At 36.4% G+C, this 20,616-nt stretch overlaps 1 protein-coding gene across 1 annotated transcript in view; it reads right to left on the bottom strand.

Annotated features, from left to right (window-relative positions):
• The window catches only part of Far2 (fatty acyl-CoA reductase 2), a 92,309-nt gene that overhangs the window by 19,061 nt on the left and 52,632 nt on the right, over positions 1 to 20,616 (bottom strand). The window contains exons 3-4 of the mRNA XM_076854242.1: positions 13,086 to 13,261; positions 9,826 to 10,005 (exon numbers count right to left, since the gene is read on the bottom strand). Of these exons, the coding sequence (XP_076710357.1) occupies positions 9,826 to 10,005; positions 13,086 to 13,261 (356 nt within the window). The remainder of the gene's footprint in view (positions 1 to 9,825; positions 10,006 to 13,085; positions 13,262 to 20,616) is intronic.

Here is a 20,616-nt window from a genome sequence, read left to right as displayed (position 1 = left end):
TTGCACAATAGACCAAAAGAAAAATGTGAGATACAATCAAAAAAACTTCCATCTTCTAGTTTGACTGGGGGAATTCAGAACAGTCACAGTATAGCAAGGATGAGTGTACCTGCTCCAGTCATGAATGACGGATGAGCTCTTCACTCTCTTCCAGCCTAGTCTTAGTGAAGGCCCACTTCCTCCCATCCAGATAGATAGATTAACAAGTTGGACAGATATGCAATCTACTATTTATTACATAGAACCTCACATTATCCTCACTTCTCCAATAGGTTCACAAAGACGGTCATTGAACACATATTTGAGTACCATTCGTGTGCTAGCTGCTGTATTCCTGGACTCAAAGCCTCCCTGATCCAGTGAACTTCCGTGGCAGCCCCACTCATTCAGCGTGGTCCACTGAAAACCTAGTGAACCAGACCGGAAGCCTTTAACTTTTAATTTTTAAGATTTTACTCAATGCCTCAACAAACAAAGCAACTACATTTGGCAGACTTCTCATCTGATTAAGCAAATGTATAAAATGTATTTTGAAAGTCTGTTTAGAGCCTAAGCAAATAACGTGATAATTATTTCTGGAGATCTCTGAACAGAATTCTAAAGTCTGTCAAGGGGAGTGATTATAGTACCCTGAAGCGATGTCAGTAACAACTATTGAATATTCCTGCTTAAGAGGTGACAGGGGTTGTGAGTAACTGTGCCACATAACATCAGCCTAATCCTTTTGAAAACTATGGCAGAACCATTTTGATAGTCCCAAGTCTATCTACACTTCTCTAAAAGATTAACAAAATTATTGTCAATTAAATATGTAATGTTTCTCTTAGCTAGATGATCTGTTACAGACCATAACCACACTAAAAAATCTTAACTGTTACTGCTTTGAGCACAGCACAAGTTCTTGAGTATTTAAAATCTGTTTGATGTTAAGACTGATTTACAATCACAACTATGAATTTTAATCACTTTCATTTGACATTTTGGTGGAACGTAAAGATCATCTATAGTATTAATTGTCCTTGCTTTGCTTCTGTTAGTGCTCAGTGTATTCTGTGTACTCAACTACCTTCTGATTTCAGTTGAATAGGGGAAGGTTGAGAAGTTCCTAGAACTAAAACAACTCGAAATACATAGAGAAATAGAGATATTTGAACTATATGGACACCTGGAATTTGGGAGAGAGTGGGGGATAATGCAGGTGCCTCTCTGTGTTTATAATGATACAGCCATCCTCTGGATGGGAGTGTGGCTCAGTGGCAGAGCACTTGCCTCACACATGTGAGGCACTGGGTTTGATCCTCAGTACCACATAAAAATAAATAAACAAAATAAAGATATTGTGTCCATGTATAACTAAAAATAAAAATAAAAATACAGCCATACTTTGGTATCTGAGGAGGATTTGTTCCAGGACCCCTGCAGATATCCCAATTCATCATTTTATAAAGTCTCTTATATAAAATGGTGTAGAATCTATAGATAAGCTATATACATTCTTTTGTATATTTCAAATCATCTTTAGATGGCTTATATAGTACAATATGAATGCTACGTAAGTACTCGCTACACTATATTGTTCAGGGAATATTGTTTAGTGACAAGAAAATATTCTTTACATGTTCAGTACAGACACAGCTTTTTCCCCAGACATTTCTGATTGGCAGTTGGTTGAATCTGAGCTTGAGGAACCCTCATCACAGAGGATACAGTGTCTAATCTCATTTGCAAGTGAAGAGTGAGTCTACTGACCTAAGATCACTCTCTCTCCTCTGCAAAAACATGCAGATTACAAAAACCAAGTTCAGAAGAGCCTAATTTCAACAAGTCTGTAAAGAAAAAGATTCTAAGGAAACATCAGAACCCAGCAACCACTGGGAGTCTGTGTCTCAGAGCTGCTGTCAGTGATGTTAGAGTACCTGGAAAAGAGGACACAGTGGGCTTTACCGAGTTTGATGAGTTAGATTTACTTAGAAACTACCTGCTTCATAGATTTCTTAGGACACAAGTACAAAAGAGCTTGTAGCATTCTGTGGATGGCCCATCTCTACTACTCTTAGCTCCACCTGTGTCCCTCCATATTTACTTGTGAAAAGAGGCAACAATTCCATCTGTTCTAAATTCTCAGGTTATCACCAGGACAAACAGAAATCTTCACAACTGCACTTAAAGCTTTTTGATGAAACAAAACAAGTCAAGGAAACTAAGGCATTCTTGTTTTAAAAAAATGAAACAAGCATATATCTACATAGGTAATAGTTGGTTTTAAGGTAGGTTTTCTAATCCCACCCAACGGGCCATCTATGTCTAGTTTATGTCTAGTTGCTTCCCAGGTTCAGAGGAGATTAAAATGACATGTAGCACGTGGTTGAGTGGGGGCTCTTGTCAGGACCTACACTCAGTTCAATTCTGCTGCTACTGTTCTCCATTTGTTCTTAAAGCAGCCAATAAATCAGCACGGAAGAAAAATACTATATAAATCAAAGTACATTTCTAAAATTAACCAAATGCTCTTCACTATACTCAAGACAGTATTTTAAACCCATGGGTCTCAATTCTAAACTTCTACTGCAAAAGAAGTGTGAAATTATTGAAAATTTGGGGAAGCAATATGTGTGTGTCTATAGGCACATAAATGCACAATCTCTTCTAAATTATACTATCATTTCTGCTTTGAAACAGTGCTTCAACATCATGAAAACATTAATAATTTCATTACACACACACACTCATACTAACTGAATCAAAAACCAAGAGAAATATATATTTCTCCCCCTGATTTTCTAATGTAAATGCAGGGCAAGTCTAGAAGAATTTCAGGAAAAGCTTCCAGCAAAATCCATGGATGCACTGCTTAATGATAATGTTAGCTTCCTCATCCACTAGTTCGGGTTATGTTCTTTCCTTGATTATTACAATTATCATGCTGTGTGTTTGCTTACATGGATAGTGAGTCCAGGTGAACAGGGTTACACTGTGTTTTTTCTAATTGCCTTTCTGCCCCAGGATCTGGTAAATGGATGCTCTTCCATGTGGTGGTCTTGAGCAGCTAATTTATATACTGTATAAGGTTTTTGGAAACAGAGATGGAAAAGACAGGAGAGAGCAGCTGAACTCAGAAGGAGATCGGGTTGTAAGGAGAATGTGGGGGAACTGGCTTCAGAGTAAATGCAAACATTTTATTTGGAAGAAGGGCATTTTTTTTAAAATGTGAGTTTGAACTCATTGAGCCACATCTCCAGCCCTTTCTTATATTTTATTTAGAGACAGGGTCTCTCTGAGTTGCTTAGGGCTTCACTAAATTGCGGAGGCTGACTTTGAACTCTGATCCTCCTGCCGCCACTGGGAATACAGACATGCATCATCACACCTGGCTGAAGAAGGGAATTTCTGAACCTAATGCCTGTGGCCTCTTTATTTCCCTCCAGATATTTTTTGAGGACTTATCTTGGTCCAAACCTGGACGGATTGAAAATTATTCTTTTCGGTAGGAAACAATTTAACAGTTCTGATTTGCATTTAAAGTCTGGCACTATTAAAAGTGTGCAAATTTGCCTTTTTTGGCATCTAGATGCTTGGATGCCACCTTGAGGCTGTCTCTTCCTGAAAATAAATGCACAAGTGCTAGAATTCATTTTTTACACTTTCCCTGAATAGATCGCATTTTTCAGTGTTAACAACAGGTCGTTTAACACAAAGGCAAAAACTACTTTCCAATATCTGACCTCCTTTCAGGCTTCCCAAGAGGCTGTTAAGAGGGTCGTTGCTAGTGGCTGCATGCAGCTTTATGTCCCTGCTTCTCACGTGCCACCCACCACACCTGTACACCTGCCCAGCTGACTGCCAGCAGCACTTGATCAAGAACTCCATTTCTTATTTATATGGATGATTAGCTGTGTCTTCTGGTGACTGAGCAGCTTCAGAAATATGATTTTTAGCGGATGCAAATCTACCAAGAATTTTCATTCAATTTGAGCATGTAGAAATCAAAAGACAGCAGAGGTGAGGAGAGAAGGCAAAAGAGAGTGCATGGATTGTTAGAATACAAATGACCCCCATTTCAAACAAAAACTGCTCAGTGAAAAAGCTCTTTAAGGCCCTACTCCTCAAGCTTTCTAGCTCACAAAAAAGAATTTCACAAGGCCACTGATAAGAATCTAAGTTCATGAATACTATCTTAGAACCACTAAGTCAATCTTCAAAGGCAAGAGTCTGATACTCTCTGTTTTTAGTCAACTCTGGAAATTCTTTTGTCAGGCAAAGTGGGGTACCACTGATTTAAAATTCCTTCACCACAAATATAAAACATTAATTAATAATGATTTGAATACAGTGGGATTAATTCTAAAAGCTATTGCTTCTTAGAGTAAACATTTCAACAGAATTGGGCTTTAAAAAATTAAATCCCTGGTATCAGAATGTAAGATGTGACAATCGTGCCTATTCTAATCTGGCTGCTCATTAGATATATACCCCCATATGCAAAGCAGTGGCCATGCCCTATGGGGTCTTCCTTGCAAACAACATATACATGTTTTTTATGTCTGTTGCTGGACCCTAGTTCTAGTCCGTCACACCGCTCCATCTTAATGATGGGTTTTCCTACCTGTGGCTACTGCCTGTGCTAATCCACTGCCTTCTCTCCTCTCCCTAGACCATGATAATATTCTAAAGCCCACTTTAATCAAAGGCTTTTCTTGATTAAAACAAACAGCAAATAACAAGTCGCGCACACACACACACACACAAACACACACACACAGCTTCCCTTCAATGGACGCCCACTGCCTAAGAATTAAATACAATATTTCTGCTTGGTATTCAAAATCTCCTGAGGGTAGCTCCAGCCTACCTTCCAGTTTGATCCCTAACTGCCTCACTACCCGTAGCACCTGTTCAGCTACGATAGACTTCTACCATTTCCCAAACATGCTTGGGGGTTTCTTGCTCCAGTTGCTCTGCCTGGTGTAAGTCCCCCACTTACTCATCCACACGGGCTCTCCCCTTCCAGGCCAATGTCACATGCCTGTCCTCAGACACTCTTTCTACCATCGCCTCAACTCCACCAGACCTAGTATGTCCCATTTCTCCCACCACACCACATATGTAATTCTACCCACGTTCTACGTGTTGGATGCATGCTCCTTGAGGGCACAGTCTGTATCTTACAAAATTACCTGTAAGTCTCTGGCACCACCAGAAAGACCCTGGCCTTCAGGATCATGTGGCCATGGGTCAAAATTTACATCTGCGATTTACCAATTGAGAGACTTTCAAAGTGTTATCTAGCCCGTCTGAGCTTTCTGCCCATTCCTTAGTATGGCAGTGAGGACAAGATCAACCTGGCAATGCTCCATTGAGGAATTAAATGTCGGTGAAGCTGTCTTGTTCACGTAGCTGCTTGATAGTGGCTCATCTCCCTGCCTTCCTTTCCTAATGCATATTTACTAGTTTTATTTTGTACGTTAGCCAAAGCAGTCAGTATTTATGGATCCGTTATTAAGTTCCTAACTCTAGTTACTTCAGGTTTTTACACAAGTGCAAAAGCCTTTTTTTTTTTTACTTCTATGCTAGTTTAATTGAGATAGTTACCTTGACCTGAAAACTATGGAAAACACCAACCACAAAAGCCTATCTTTCCTAGTCAGTCATGTGCATTTTTAAAAAGAAACATTCTACTTAAGCTGTTATTCTGGAAAGCTCAGATTTCTCAGGCAATTCCTGATCCATTTATACACACAAGTTTCTAAAGGTAAATATCACCAAATATCTAGAAGCTGTATAAAGGTAGAGTTGAGCTAGAATGGTGACACACGGTTCCACGACAGTGTCTGCAGGGATGAGGAGCAGCAGAAAACAGCAGGCAAGAGAGCTAAGAAAACCAGTTGCTGGTCACTGACTAATGGCCCTGCCTGTCACGCTAATTAAAAGTATTACTAACTCCTAGTTAAGTTTTATTAAAAACATGTTTTTACCAACATGCTGAAGTTTTTGTACTGACATGATCAAATTTCATTTTTCTGGAATGGTTCAGGACAAGAGTAATTCTGGAAGTTTCCAGAAAGGGGCTGAAGGAAGGGAGCTGAGGCTTCTCAGTCCAACACTGTTTTTTGGACAGTAAAAGGGGTGAATTGAGTGAGGAGGGACCTGAGATGGTGAAGGGTGGGGCAGGGTGGTAGGTGTGGGGGTTGGGCTCCCACCCCACTTCCCTTTCTTAAAAACCCTGAGCTCTATCAATCTGGCTTAAACAATTGGGAAAGCTGTCGGAGGGAGAGAAAAATGCAAATTCTCTTTTAGTTCCCAGAACTGGAAATAGAAACCTAAAAATCTTGGAGAATAATTTTCTTTTAACAATTACTAAGTAGAGAAGAAATCAGAGAGAAATTTCTTAAATCCTACTGAATCTGAATTTAGATGAATTATTACAGGTTGCACATCCCTAGTCCAGAAGTCTGACTATGAAATGCTCCAAAATCCAAAACTTTTTGAGTGCCAACATGATCTACAAGTAGAAAATTTCTCACCTGAATTCATGTGGTAGGTTGCAGTCAAAATGAAGACACACTAAATGTATTGTATAAAATTACCTTCAGGCTCTGTGTGTAAGATGTACATGAAACATAAATGAATGTTGTGTTTAGACTTGTGTCTGATCTCCAAGATAGCTCATAATGTATATGTAAATATTCCAAAATCTGAAAACAACCTAAACTCCAAAAAATCTTGGATCCAAGTATTTTGGAGAAGAGATATTCCATCTATATTTACTCAGAATAACTTTGATGACATTTGTCATTCTAAAATTTCAAAATTTTCATCTAATATAGGAGTTGTTGAAACAGTCATACTGTCAGTTTCTTTGTTCAGGAGTTGCTAGGCTTCATTCAAAGTATTATTCAAAACTCACATGTAGGTTTAATTAAAGGTGTAAGAAGAAAAAAAAAGCAATCCAAAACAGGGTGAAGTATGGAAGTAGAGATATTTTACACATAACCTCCACATCCCAAATATTAGCTTGTTATGCAATATTGTCAATTCTTGCTTCTTTCTAAAAAAGAAGAATAAGCCAGAACAGTGGGAACGATGATCATCTAATGCTATGGAAAGCTTTTCATTCATTCAGGAAATATTTGAGCCCCTACTATGTGATGGTACTGGAGGTGCAAAGAGCAACAAGAGACACTCTCTTCCTTTGAGAAGCTCATTGTCTAGTGGAGAATATAGACAAGCAACCAGATGTTTATAAATGACTGTTAATGGCAATGATAAGGAGGAGCCCTGGGTCCTATGTGAGTGCTGGGAAAGGAGCCTCCACCAGGGGGCGTCGGGGGAGAGCACTGGGGTGCCAGTAGTTCCCACCAGGGAGGCAGAGAGGGAGCAGGCTCTAGGGACAGAACCATCACAGAGATGCCTACCTATCTCTGTCTATCTATCTATCTATCTATCTATCTATCTATCTATCTATCTATCTATCTATCGTGCTGCATTAACTTTGGGCATCAAACTACACCTGCCTTTCTCCAACTACCCTGATAAACTTTGGACTCTGAGATGTCCCTTTGCACCAGTGAAGCAAATTATCACTTATCAGCAACTTCAGGTCCTTTAGATGACTTTCACTTTTCTTTGTCCTGGATATTTTTAAGTGACAGGTAAAAATATCTATTCTCAGACCTGAAAGAGATAAAAATGTTTGCCCTGAGGGAATAAACTTTTGATTTAGCTAAAGCTTTTAAATGTATATAAATATATATTTGAACATAATTACTGTATTATATGAAGTTATAATGTGACAAATTCACTGTAAAATAGTCATTTTTTTCTATGCTTTAATATTTTTTATGTAGAGTTTTTAAAAAATGAGTTAAAGTTGGTAAAATGGAGAAGAATGAAGAAACGGAAAACTGAAATGAACTTATTTTTGACACTGGGGAAGCATTCTAAGGAGATGCTGTCAGTTGGCAAGAGAAATTCTAGAGACTGCACAATACAGCAGTAAGGAGCCCATCTCAGATGAATATGTCAAGAGATTGTCACCTTCAGCCAGATCTTTGAGGAATTCCTATTCTTGATTAGTTCTTCTTTACTAAGCATTTGGCTACACTCTAGCACTGTAATTATTACTTTATATAATTTAACACATGATCACAACTATAAGATAGACCCGTGTTACAAAGAAGGAGCTTGGATTCAGAGAACCAAGAAACTTGCCGAAAGTCACACAGCTACTATATTAAGTTGAACTCATGCAAGTTTGATTACAAAAATTTTCTCCTGAACTTTTATACTGTACATTATATTTCCTTTAGCTAGTGACAATACTGGTGTTATTAAGAAGTGAGAAATCATGTCTATGGTATTCCCAAGTATCTTATGCAGTGATAAACTATTAAACAAAAGGTTTCTTTAAGAATTTTCTATCTCCCTTCCCCTTCAGCAGTATAATCCCTACCAGGGAATAAAGGAACTCGCAAGGACAGGAGCATGTTTTTGTGTATGTGTGTGTGTGTGTGGGGGGCGGATACCAGGGGTTGAACTCAGGGGCACTCAACCACTGAGCCACATCCCCAGCCCTATTTTGTATTTTATTTACAGACAGGGTCTCGCTGAGTTGCTTAGTGCCTCTCTAAATTACTAAGGGGCTGGCTTTGAACTCATGATCCTCCTGTCTCAGCCTTCAGAGCCAATGGGATTACAGGTGTTCACCACCATGACCGGCTGCAAGGATGTCCCACTTCATTCAATAATGAATGATGATAAAGAATCAAATAGATATATGCCACATTTTTTTTATCCATTCATCTACTGAAGGGCATCTAGGTTGCCTTCACATTCTAGCTATTGTGAATTGTGCTGCTATAAACATTGATGTGGCTGTGTCCCTGTAGTATGCTGTTTTTAAGTACTTTGGGTACAGACCAAGGAGATGGGTAGCTGGGTCAAATGGTGGTTCCATTCCCAGATTTCCAAGGAATCTCCATACTGCTTTCCATATTGGCTGCACCAATTTGCAGCCCCACCAGCAATGTATGAGTGTACTTTTTCCCCACATCCTTGCCAACACTTACTGTTGTTTGTCTTCCTAATAGCTGCCATTGTAACAGGAGTGAGATGATATCTTAGAGTGGTTTTGATTTGCATTTCTCTAATTGCTAGAGATGATGAACATTTTTTCATATATTTGTTAATTGACTGTATATTCTCTTCTGTAAAGTGTTCAGGTCCTTGGCCCATTTATTGATTGGGTTATTTGTTTTTCTTGGTTGGAATTTTACTCAGCAATAAAAGAGAATAAAATCATGGCATTTGCAGACCCATCTACCCCTCTCCTCGGTCTATACCCAAAGTACTTAAAAACAGCATGCTACAGGGAAATAGCCACATCAATGTTTATAGCAGCAAAATTCACATTTGCAGGTAAATGGATGACGCTGGAGAAGATAATGCTAAGTGAAGTTAGCCAATCCCAAAAAAACTAATGCCAAATGTTTTCTCTGATAAAAGGAGGCTGATTCATAGTGGGGTAGGGAGGGGGAGCATGGGAGGAATAGATGAATTCTAGATAGGGCAGAGGAGTAGGAGGGAAAGGAAAGAGGCAAGGGGTTAGCAAGGATGATGGAATGTGATAGACATCATTATCCAAAGTACATGTATGAAGACACGAATTGGTGTCAAGATACAACCAGAGATAGGAAAAATTGTGCTGTATTATGTGTAATAAGAATTGTAGTGCATTTGCTGTCATTTAATTTTTAAAAAATAAAATAAAAAGAATCAAATAGAAAACAACCAGCCCACTCCTCAATCCCTTCCATTGACCCAACTTACTCCATGGATTCGATTATTTTTTTTGGCTCCACAGAGCATGGATAGATGACTTCGTCGATGTGCTTCAGGTTGCAGTTGGAATAGGCAGTAGAGATGTGTATGAAGGCTTCAAGCTTTGGCATCTGACTGGCGATATGCAAGAGCTGCTGGGTGGCAGTGACGTTAAGTTGCACAGCATGTCTGGAAAAGATTAAGCAGCAGGACACATGATGAGTGACACAGCATCCCCCTGCTGTGATCGTGCCTACTCCAATAACTAGTATATCAACAAGGCAGCCATGGAGGACAAGGAAGGAAAGGATGGGTCATGGCTACAAGCTGAAGACACTGGTTGGTCCTGCTAATGCTGTGATTTGTGCACCTGAGTCCTGTTCCTTGAAGCACGGAACATGTTGTGCTAAAGGTTTACTTGGTTCTAATCAACCAGAATGAAGATCATGATCCTCTGAATTCATAAACGGGCTTTTACAAGCAGCCATTAAAAGAACAAAAGTACATAAATTAAGATCTAATTCAAAAGGTTAGAAATTACAAATAAATTGTGGATTTTTTAATGAATAATGTAAGTTGCTACATTAGGTCAGACATGAAAATTGATGTCAAAACCATAAATTGTAGCTAATAGAACACAAAGCTCTATAAACACAGTATGTGGTGATAGTGACATAGTCACTATCATAAAAAATAAAAAATCACTATCAGAAGCATATGGTTTATCTAATATCAGGAAACCTATTACTCTAATTTAACTCAAAGAGAAAACAACTATATAATCATTTATGTATATTCTGAAAAGTCTTAAAATGACATTTAATATCTATTCTCTAATTTAAAAAGTTTACTAAAATGGAAATAAAATGATTAAACAATGTACATCTCGGTTTGCTGGTCAGTGTCCTGCTTAATGGTGAACAGGTGGGAACACTGCTTTAAGGGCTAGGAAGATGTCTATAATCACTCCTCGTACTTGATATTGTTGTGAAATCCCAGCCCTGCAGTTAGAGAGGAAAATAAAATCAATGAACAGATGTAAAGGTTTGAAAAGGCAGTCATAAAAAATCACTATCAGGTTATATAATGGCATATTTGGAAAACAAACAAAAAGAGTTTTTTTAGAAGATAATTCAATAAAATGTCCCCTTATAAAAATTATATAAAAAATCATTAGCTTTCCTATATATGAACAAAACTTAGAGACAACAATGTAAGAAAGGGACACATTCAAACTAGACATTTTTTATTAAATCAAATTAATCAGAAATGGATATATAAAGAAAATGTTAACATATCATTAATGGGCGTGATTGCCAAACTCCTGTAATCCCAGTGATTTGGAGGCTGAGTCAGGAGGATAGCAAGTGTGAGGTTAGTCTGGGCAACTCAAAATAAAATAAAAAGGGCTGGGGATGTAGCTCTGTGGTAGAGGGTCCCTGGGTTCAATCCCCAGTGCCACAAAACAAAACACAAAACTTAATTAATGAAGTAAATGAAAAGACTATTTTAAATAGGTGTTCTAAATTAATCTACATATTCAAGTTAGTGCTAAACTCCCCCAATTTTTTTAAAACCTTGTAAAAATTATTCCAGATGTAAACATGAAGTACAATCAAGTGAAAATAGTCAGAAAATTCAATTTAAAAAGCTGTGCTCTCGGGGGCTGGGGATGTGGCTCAAGCGGTAGACTGCTCGCCTAGCAAGCGCCGGGCGCTGGGTCCGATCCTTGCACCACATAAAAAAAAATAAAATAAAGATGGTGTGTCTGTAGAGAACTAAAAAATAAATATTGAAAAATTCTCCCTCTCTCTCTCTCTCTCTGAATAAAGCCCATCTTTAAAAAAAAAAAAAAGCTGTGCTCTGAGATACTTGCCCTAATATAATAAATATTACAGTAATTAAAACTGTGTGGTATTGGCAAAGAAAGCCTAAGAAAGAGTCTAAGGAATTGAGCACAAGAGTTTCATTTCAATAGAATGTAAATAAATAATTTAATAAATATTGTTTAAGAGCTAACCATCTGGAAGAAAAAAAAAATAGCAACTCTACCTTCACATCTACATCATTTTTCCATTTGTAGATTTTTTCTATTACTGTATATAGTTAAATTTTAAATGAATCTAATATCTAAATGAAAAAATAAAACTAAAAATACAATAGAAGAAATTATAAAAATTGAACAAATAATAAAGATTTAAAAGACAAATGAAAAATTGCTAAAATATTATGCTGAATTTTCCAAGAAACCTCAAAATTAAAAAGAAAAACGTTTCAGTAGAAAGCAGGAAAAGAACATGAATAGGCATGTCACAAAAGAATAAAGTGTCAATAAGCCTATAAACATTGTCAAACTTTCCAATCACCAAAGAAATAAAAATCAAAACATACAATACCATATCTACTCTCTTAGTTGCAACATTTAAAAAAATTAAGAAATCATATTTTATTTTGAGTATAAGAAACAAGCATTCATGTACACAGGAACAATGTTAAGTTTACACTACCTTTTGGAGAGGAATTAGTGTTATATGTAAAAATGTAAACTTTTCAGAACCTGGAGACATCTAATATGTATCTGAAAATTCTACTTCTATAAATTTACTCTATCCAGAGTACACAAAGAGTTAAAAATAATCTATACACAAATATATAGACAAATATACATACTTATAAACAAAGATGTTCACTGCAGAGTTATTTATAATAATAAAAATTAGAACAATTAGTTCATCAATACAGAACTGGTTGAGTATATTACATATACATACAATGGAATGTCATAATCATTACAAATTGTAACAACTTTTTTTGTGGTACTGGGAATTGAACCTAGAGGCAATTTACCATTGAGATACACCTCCAGTCAAGGTCTCCCTAAATTGCCAGGTTGACTTTAAACTTGCAATACTCCTGCCTTGGTCTCCCAATTATAGAATATTTATCGAAAATGAAAGACATCCAAATTATAAGTAAATAGATTGCAAAATATCATTCTCAATAGGATGCCATATTTTTGTAAAGTTAAACATCATATAATAATAGATGTAAAAAGAAAAGTTGGAATGTATGTTCTCTACAATAGGTGGTTGTCTCTGGATAATGGGATTTTGGAGATTTGCTTCTTTATGTATATAATTTTTTCATCGAACAGCTGGTTTTTTTGTTAGTCTTTTAAAATGTTTCTTACAGAAACCATAAAGAAACTTACATGCACATGTGTACGTGCACACACACATGCAAGCCATGTGGGGGAAATGGGAAGGTACCTCAGTGGGTCGTCAAAGCGTACAGTGGCCGCGCAGTGGAAGATGATATTGACAGAGGACAGGAGTTCCTGCATGTCCTCTTTGCTGATGGCTAAGTCCTTCTGATTGAGATCTGCATAAATAGGTTTAATCTTCTCATGCACTTTTGGACAAACTTCTTTGACTTTCTCAAATAGCTGAAACATAAACATAAGTCATTAGACAAAGATCATCATCATCTTCATCACATCATTCTTGTTTGCACTGACTTGTTTTATTATAGTTCTCAAAAACTGGTTTTGGTCATAATGTTAACATCACCCAAGGAAGATGTCTCAAGAGCCATCTGTTTTACTTCACGCAGTTCAGTTTAGTAAATTCTTGCTTCTCTTGAGAAATATTTGAAAAGGTCAGTTCCATTACCAAGAAGGTGTGTACTTTGAGCTCTTCCTGGGGTGGAAGGAGTGACAGTAAGCAGTTATCATCCATGTTCTGCCTTGATCGTTCCCATTTCTGGCAGCTTCAAGTTTACATGTGGTAAAACTTTTAACTTTGGCTGGAAAAATAATTGTTTTCAGTGTAAAAATTACCAGCCTGTATCATAGCCTTTACAAATTACTAGTATAATTACCCAGGACTTGGTTAACTGGCTCAGATTAACAAGATGTCTTAGCAGCACAAACATGATTAGAAAATAAGAAATCCACCAAATTTGTAATGAGTGAAACAAAAAATCTTATGTAATCTTTTTCTAATATAAATAGCAGCTAATGTCTAGTAAGAGAATTACATGAGCTCAGGTACTTTGCGGGGGATTTTAACAAATTTTTTTAAAAAATTCTAGTTTCTTTATAAAGGGAAAAAAGTAGTAATTTTGGCTTTTATTATAGTTATTGAAATGGAACAGATTCTCTTCTTTCCCTTTTACACAAGATTCTTAGATTAAACTGGTATTTTCCACTTTCTCAGAAACACAATTTTAATAAAAATGATCTTTCTTCTGACCTATTTTGATAAAATGGAATTTTACTAGAGTATCTGTATGGCTAAATGTTTAGAACAGTTAAGAGTTGAGAAATTGGTCAGTGGTTTTTAAACATAATGTAGTAGTAACAGACACAGTCCTCTTCTCCCCTTTAACTCCCAGCCTATGCTTTCATCTTGGTAGCAGGCTTCTCCCCTCCATTACAGATCTACCCCCAGGATGGGTAATAAAAAAAAAATTGAATCAGGTCGTTAAAGAAATCACGTCTCATTTGTATCAGGCAAGAGCAGGTTCAGAGACCATCCTGGGAACTCAGTGAGGATGACTAGGGAAAGGAGTCAAATCTATATGCTTCCCTGGCTCCTTAACACACTTCTGTCTCTGAACTAACATTTTTCTACACTGTAGAGTCAGCCCTTTGGTGTTACTGCAATTCTGAAAATAATTTAAAAGTTAGGTCAATCCTCAGTGCGGTTTTTTGACATCCGGGATTGATAAGATTATTCAAGTATCCTAGGCACAATTTCAACAAAGACATCATTCGGGCTCTTCCAGAAAGATCTTTAATGGTTCCTTTAATCTTGATCAGCATACTAAATTTGTGCTTTCATGGTCAAATGTTGACTGTACGAAAAACACATGTTGGATATTTTTGGATAAGTGCATGTGAAATTTGTACAATTTCTCTTTTTTGAAAAATTTATAGAAACTTTTTTTGAGCCGGTGTCATAGATTTTATTCACTGGACATTTGTTTACGGTTCTGTGAACTCCTTCAACTTTGGCTTGTGATGAATCCCTGCACTGGAGAAGGATCAGGAACTGGGTGAGGGGTGGAGGTATCATATTTCTATAATGCTTTTGAAACAATGTAGAGACCTTGAACTTGGATTCTCAGTCAAGTAGTTATCCACATGACCTCACTCAGGAAGAATCACAGGCATCTACTTTCTCGGGATCATTGAAGGTAATTATTCATTTTCTAATCATGAAAGTTTTTCATTTTACTGAATCCCAGTCTTCAAATGTAACTATACTATTTAGTCCTAAAACACACCAAAAACTTGCTTAATATTTTTATTTTGTGACAAAAGGATAAGATATTTTCAACTTAAAGCAATCTCCGTGGAATATCTGGTGTTGCAAAGTGAAAGACACTATAACAGAATTTTTAATGTGCCAAGCACCAGCAAGCAAATCAATGAATTCTGTAAATTGGCTCTAATCTGAGAACAATTAAACACAAATAAGTACATGTACATCAAAGCAAAACCCCATTATGCTCAGTGTACAGCAAAATTTCAAAATGTTGGGATTGTGCTAGTTTGCTATTAATTCCCATAAAATGTAAAGGATTAATCTGGAAGTTTTTATTGCTTCAGTGAGGACCATTTCTATAAGACCATAAAGCAGCATGATGTAGTAGTGTTATTGGCCTTTTCTTTGCAGGTGTTTAGTTCAAAGTGAATTTTTTTTTTTTTTTTTTAGTTCAAAGTTAATTTGTTTAAATGAATTGGTGTACCTCTTAGGGATTAATTTTATGCCTTTTAGGAACTGCTTAACAGTGATAACCTTGAAAGGACTCAAACCATTTCATAAAATGTTATCTTCAATGGTCTGAAACTGAATCATGTTCTGTGAATGCAGGTCACAGTGTGTAACTCTGCACAAGTCATTGTCCGAAGCTCCCCACTGTATTTCATAGCTGATTTACTTCAGGGGAAACCAAGGGCTTATTGAGCAATTCACATTTTTCCAGAAAAGATGATGTGAAGAGTCCAGTGCAACCTGCCAAGCTTTGCCTGCTTATATAAATCCACTTCCTGGTGACATCATTCAAAAAACTCCTCCTCTTCTCCCAAACCTTGAATTTTGTCTGGCATTCTCAGAATTTGCACTGCAAACATGGTACAATATAGTTGTAGACCTTCCCTAATCTAAAGACTATAGCTTAATGGGAAAGCCCAACTATTTCTGATATTCTCTCAATGAAAATTCATAATCATTCTTAATTAACTATTAAGAGTGATGTAGTTAATTAAGAGTGAAGTTTTATTTTCAAGGTATGGATATTGTCTTCTTGATGTTATCTCAAGAAATTACTCAGAGTAGATTATTAGTGATTTAAGTGATTTATCCTAAATGAATAAATATGGGCCACATTGTTGTAAAAAGAAACACTGTTAAGGCACTAAAAAACCTTAGAATGCTCTCAGAATTTCTTTGGACTTCACAGCTGAATGATTTATTTATAATTTATTATCTGTTACAGTGGCAAAGAGCCACTGGGTCTTTTGAAGTCAAGCCATATTGAAGATAGCAATATAGAAACATCATCAATCTTATCTAGATTTGTTTTTCTTTAAATATTTATTTTTAGTTGTAGTTGAACACATACATTTATTTTATTTATTTATTTTTATGTGGTACTGAGGATCAAACCTAGTGCCTCGAGCGTGCTAGGAGAGTGCTCTACCACTGAGCCACAACCCCAGCCCCCTAGATTTGTTTTTGATACAATGGAAAGCTGATTGGCTTATAATTAAGTGAGCACATTTTTCATAACTAAGACACTAAGCAGCCAGTCTGGGAACCCTGAGTACCTACAAGAGCACTGGTCTGTGGTGAGTGAGTATGTTCACAAGAAAACACATGAAATCTGCCATGGTTTCCTTAGAAGCTCTTTAGATTTTTTTAAAAAAAAATTTATTAGTTGCTGATGAACCTTTATTTTATTTATTTACTTACATGCAGTGCTGAGATTCGAACCCAGTGCATCATACGGGCTAGGTAAGAGCTCTACCACTGAACCACAACCCCAGCCTAGAAGCTCTTTAGATTTTGTGAAATATTAGAAGATAATTGGAAGATATTAGAAGATAATTGGAAGATATTAGAAAATAATTGGAGGATATTAGAAGAAAATTAGAAGACAAATGCGTGGAATCAAATTTCTAATAAAGTCAAATATTTAGCTCTGATAAACAATTTTGAAACTAAAAATGAACTTATTGGCTGTCATAATTTTAACAAATTCATGACAGCTTTGTTGCCTTATTTACTTGCTTTTTAAAAAGATAGGTGTTTCATTTTCCTCACCATAACAGTATATAATATGTTCATAGTAATTGTATTTGGAAAACTGGAAGTAGATTACTATTTTTATTTTTTTCACTATTAAAGAGGATTCTTTTCCCTTACCATAAAAGTAATATGCTTATTATAATTGTAATTTGAAAATGCCAAAATATAAAATTAATCCAAGATTAATCTGAGCATTTAGGGTCATTAGTTGAGATTATAGTGAATATGGATATGCATCCTTTTTTGCACTGAACATATTGCAAGCATTTCCTCATGCCATTTACTATTTTATAAAACACGATTTTTAATTCAGGCCTACTAATCCAACACATGTATGTATTGTTGTGTGTTTAATCATTCCTCTGTTATAGAACATTCAGAGTGGCTCCAGTTTTGTTATTATAAATAATACTGAAATAAATATATTTGTATATTATTTGTGTGTTTCTGGTTGTTTTCTTAGAGTGTCACCTTAATTATCTTTGATAAAGTCCTCAAGAATTTATCATTAATTCAGATACTTCTCCCTCTATTGATGTCTCTTTAAGTGCTCAGAAAATACTTCAGAAACTTAGTCATAAGTATGAAAATGAATCCTCTTTTATGATTCTTGAGTCTCACTTCTGTGTGGCAAATTGATTTTTTTTTAAAGTTTCTTTCTAAAGTATCTCATTCTTAATTGTCTCTCTTTGAAAGCAAGGAAACAGGAAGTGAGAGGTGGTAGCTATGTATACCATGAAAGGAAAAGAATGAAGCAGATGTATGAATTTTGATAAATAGAACAGATGTCTTCTTGATCATATTTCCTGAGGACAAATTGGTAACATTTTTGTTTATTATATTTGAAGGAAAAATTTGCAATCCTCCTATGCCTGACAACAGTATGTCTACCTACCTTTAGGAGCATTAGTGTACTTATGTTGAGTTAGAATTCACTCATTACTATCGATGACTGGGGAGAAATATTTTTTGAAAGCTATACTAAGGGGGCTGGGGCTGTGTGTGCGGCTCAGTAGTAGAGCACTTGCCTACCATGTACAAGGCTTGGGTTCAATCCAGCACCATGGGAGAAAAAGAAAGCACTACTCCAAGGACCTATTTAGAAATAAGTTATACTCAAATCACTGTGTTCATGTCAAAATAGTCAGTTAAATGGCATTTTATCTAAACCAGGCCTTAATTCATATTAAATACTCAATAAATATTTGCAGAGTCCAAAGCCTCCCCGGAGAAACTAACACATAGGAAAACTCTTCAGAGATAGAATGAACAGGAATGAGAATGGTACACCAGAAATGTAGTTTGACTGGACCCAGACAAGACCTCTGAGTAACCTCCACACATAATGTTGTGGAAGTAGACTTGTATGAGACTAAAATTTATAAGTGATGTGAGGGCAATGTCAGAGAAAAACGCTAACTCTTCTTAACTGCTTGACATGTTTCCAATCATCATGGGCTTCATTCTGGTGAGTATTGCAGTATGCTGGATTCTGTCTTATTTTATACTTTATTCGATTAAAGTAGGAGGAGGGGGCCAAAGTGCAGATTGGTTATTCCAAAAGTGGGCCACTCCAATCAATTTTCCAATATAGGGTTATTACTTAAGGGTATGTACACATAAAAATTTCATTTCCTAGTAATTCTGTTTTATGCCTTCTTAATTTAACACTTGGTGAAAGTAAGAGTTTTAAGTGTGGCAAACATGACAATGTTTTTTCAAATAGAAAACCAATAGCACACTACCTACACCATTTTCTCTTTTTAATTAGATATCTAAGAACTTTTCATGGTCATTACTCTCATGCATTACTGTGATATCCTCCACATCTGGCATAGTGATGACACTTAGTAAGTATTCAACCAATATTTGTTGAATGAACAAGCTTAATGAATTTCATTTTTTGCCAGTGTTTAGATGATTGTGTACCTAACACACACCCCCCTTATTTCTTTCATCTCTTCATTAATCCATTCTCTCATGTCTTTCATGTACAATAAGCTGTCATACTGTGTGCCTAAATCAGGGATTTCTTTTTACTTGGTTCTAGACCTAGGCTCAAGAAACAAATAACTTTAAACCTGAAAACATCCATTGGTTCCCACACTTACGGTTGCAGAATGAGTTGTGGAGGTGTGAAGACATGGAGACGAGTATACCCGACAGCCACTTCAGAGGTACAGTCAGTGGATAGGAGACAAGGAAGGACCTTCCAAAAGGTGAAGCCGTTGGCCACAAAAAAGTGATGGAAAAGAGGGTTCCTTCCAGAGAACAGATCTGGAGGCTATTTAAGGACCCTACTAACCCACAGGGAAAGGGAGCCTTCTCAATTCATGCCAAATAGGATCTCCTAATAGTTACAATCACTCTCTTACATGTTATTGAACACATTCAACTCTTCTGAGCTTTGTTGACACCATCTCTGAGTCTTCTTCTAGACACATGATTTTGAAGCATGTCCTGTTATTGATATCTCTCTCTCTTCTTTTTCTTGTAAGGTTTTTCAAAATCCTTACATATATATTTATTTCTTACAAAATGTCTATTTCACTGGACTATCGTTGAGGTCAATCACCAAGTCTCTTTTATTTATCGCTTTATCTCCACTTTTCCTCTGGCACAGGGCAAAGTAATTGGCATGTACTTGGCTCTTGAAATATATTGGCCAGATTCACATGCTTGTTTGACTGCTTCTGGAAACTTTCTTTTCACTTTGAACTTCTTTTTTTAAAAATTTTTATTTATTTGTTTTAGTCATACATGACAGTAGAATGCATTTTGATATATAATACATACATGGAATGTACAAATGAATGTATATGATTGATGTATGTACATTCATTTTGAACTTCTAGGAATCTCCTTTGTCTCTAGCTCAGCTGTGCATTCAGATTATTTTATAAAAACACATTTTATCTAATATGTTTATTTGTTCTGCATCAGAAGGCATTTTTCTGATTCCCTATGCCAGGAGTTGGCAAACTTCCATAAAGGGCTTCACAGTAAATACTCTCATCTTTGTGAGCCATATGATTTCAGTTTAATTTAACTAATTGAACTCCCCACAGATCTCACATATATCTTTCCCATCCTCACCAGCATCACTTGAGTACATTATTGTTATTATTATTATTATTATTAAGATGGTAAGAAATCATCTCACTGGCAGAAGACCACATAAATAAATAAACAAATAAATAAATCGGCCCTTAGTTGGAGTGCCATGCTATAAAAGCAGAGCTAAATTCTTTCCCACATTTGAATAAAAATATGAAAAGCTAAGTCCTTCCTAGGGTCCCGGCACGATTCTCGGTGCCTTTCCAATATTAATTCAGTTACATGTTACCATAATGCAAAAGACAATGACTATTATTGTTTCAATGTGGAACCTGAGGTTTGGTTACATAGTCACATTGCTCAGTGGTGGAGAGTTGATGCCAACTCTGGTCTGTCTGGCTTCAGGAACAATGTGCTACTCGGGATA

The sequence above is a fragment of the Callospermophilus lateralis genome, chromosome 4 (genome assembly GCF_048772815.1).
Source record: "Callospermophilus lateralis isolate mCalLat2 chromosome 4, mCalLat2.hap1, whole genome shotgun sequence".
NCBI classification, from domain to species: Eukaryota; Metazoa; Chordata; class Mammalia; order Rodentia; family Sciuridae; genus Callospermophilus; species Callospermophilus lateralis.
The sequence above is the reverse complement of the archived record's forward strand: the minus strand, read 5'-3'. Positions and strand labels throughout refer to the sequence as shown.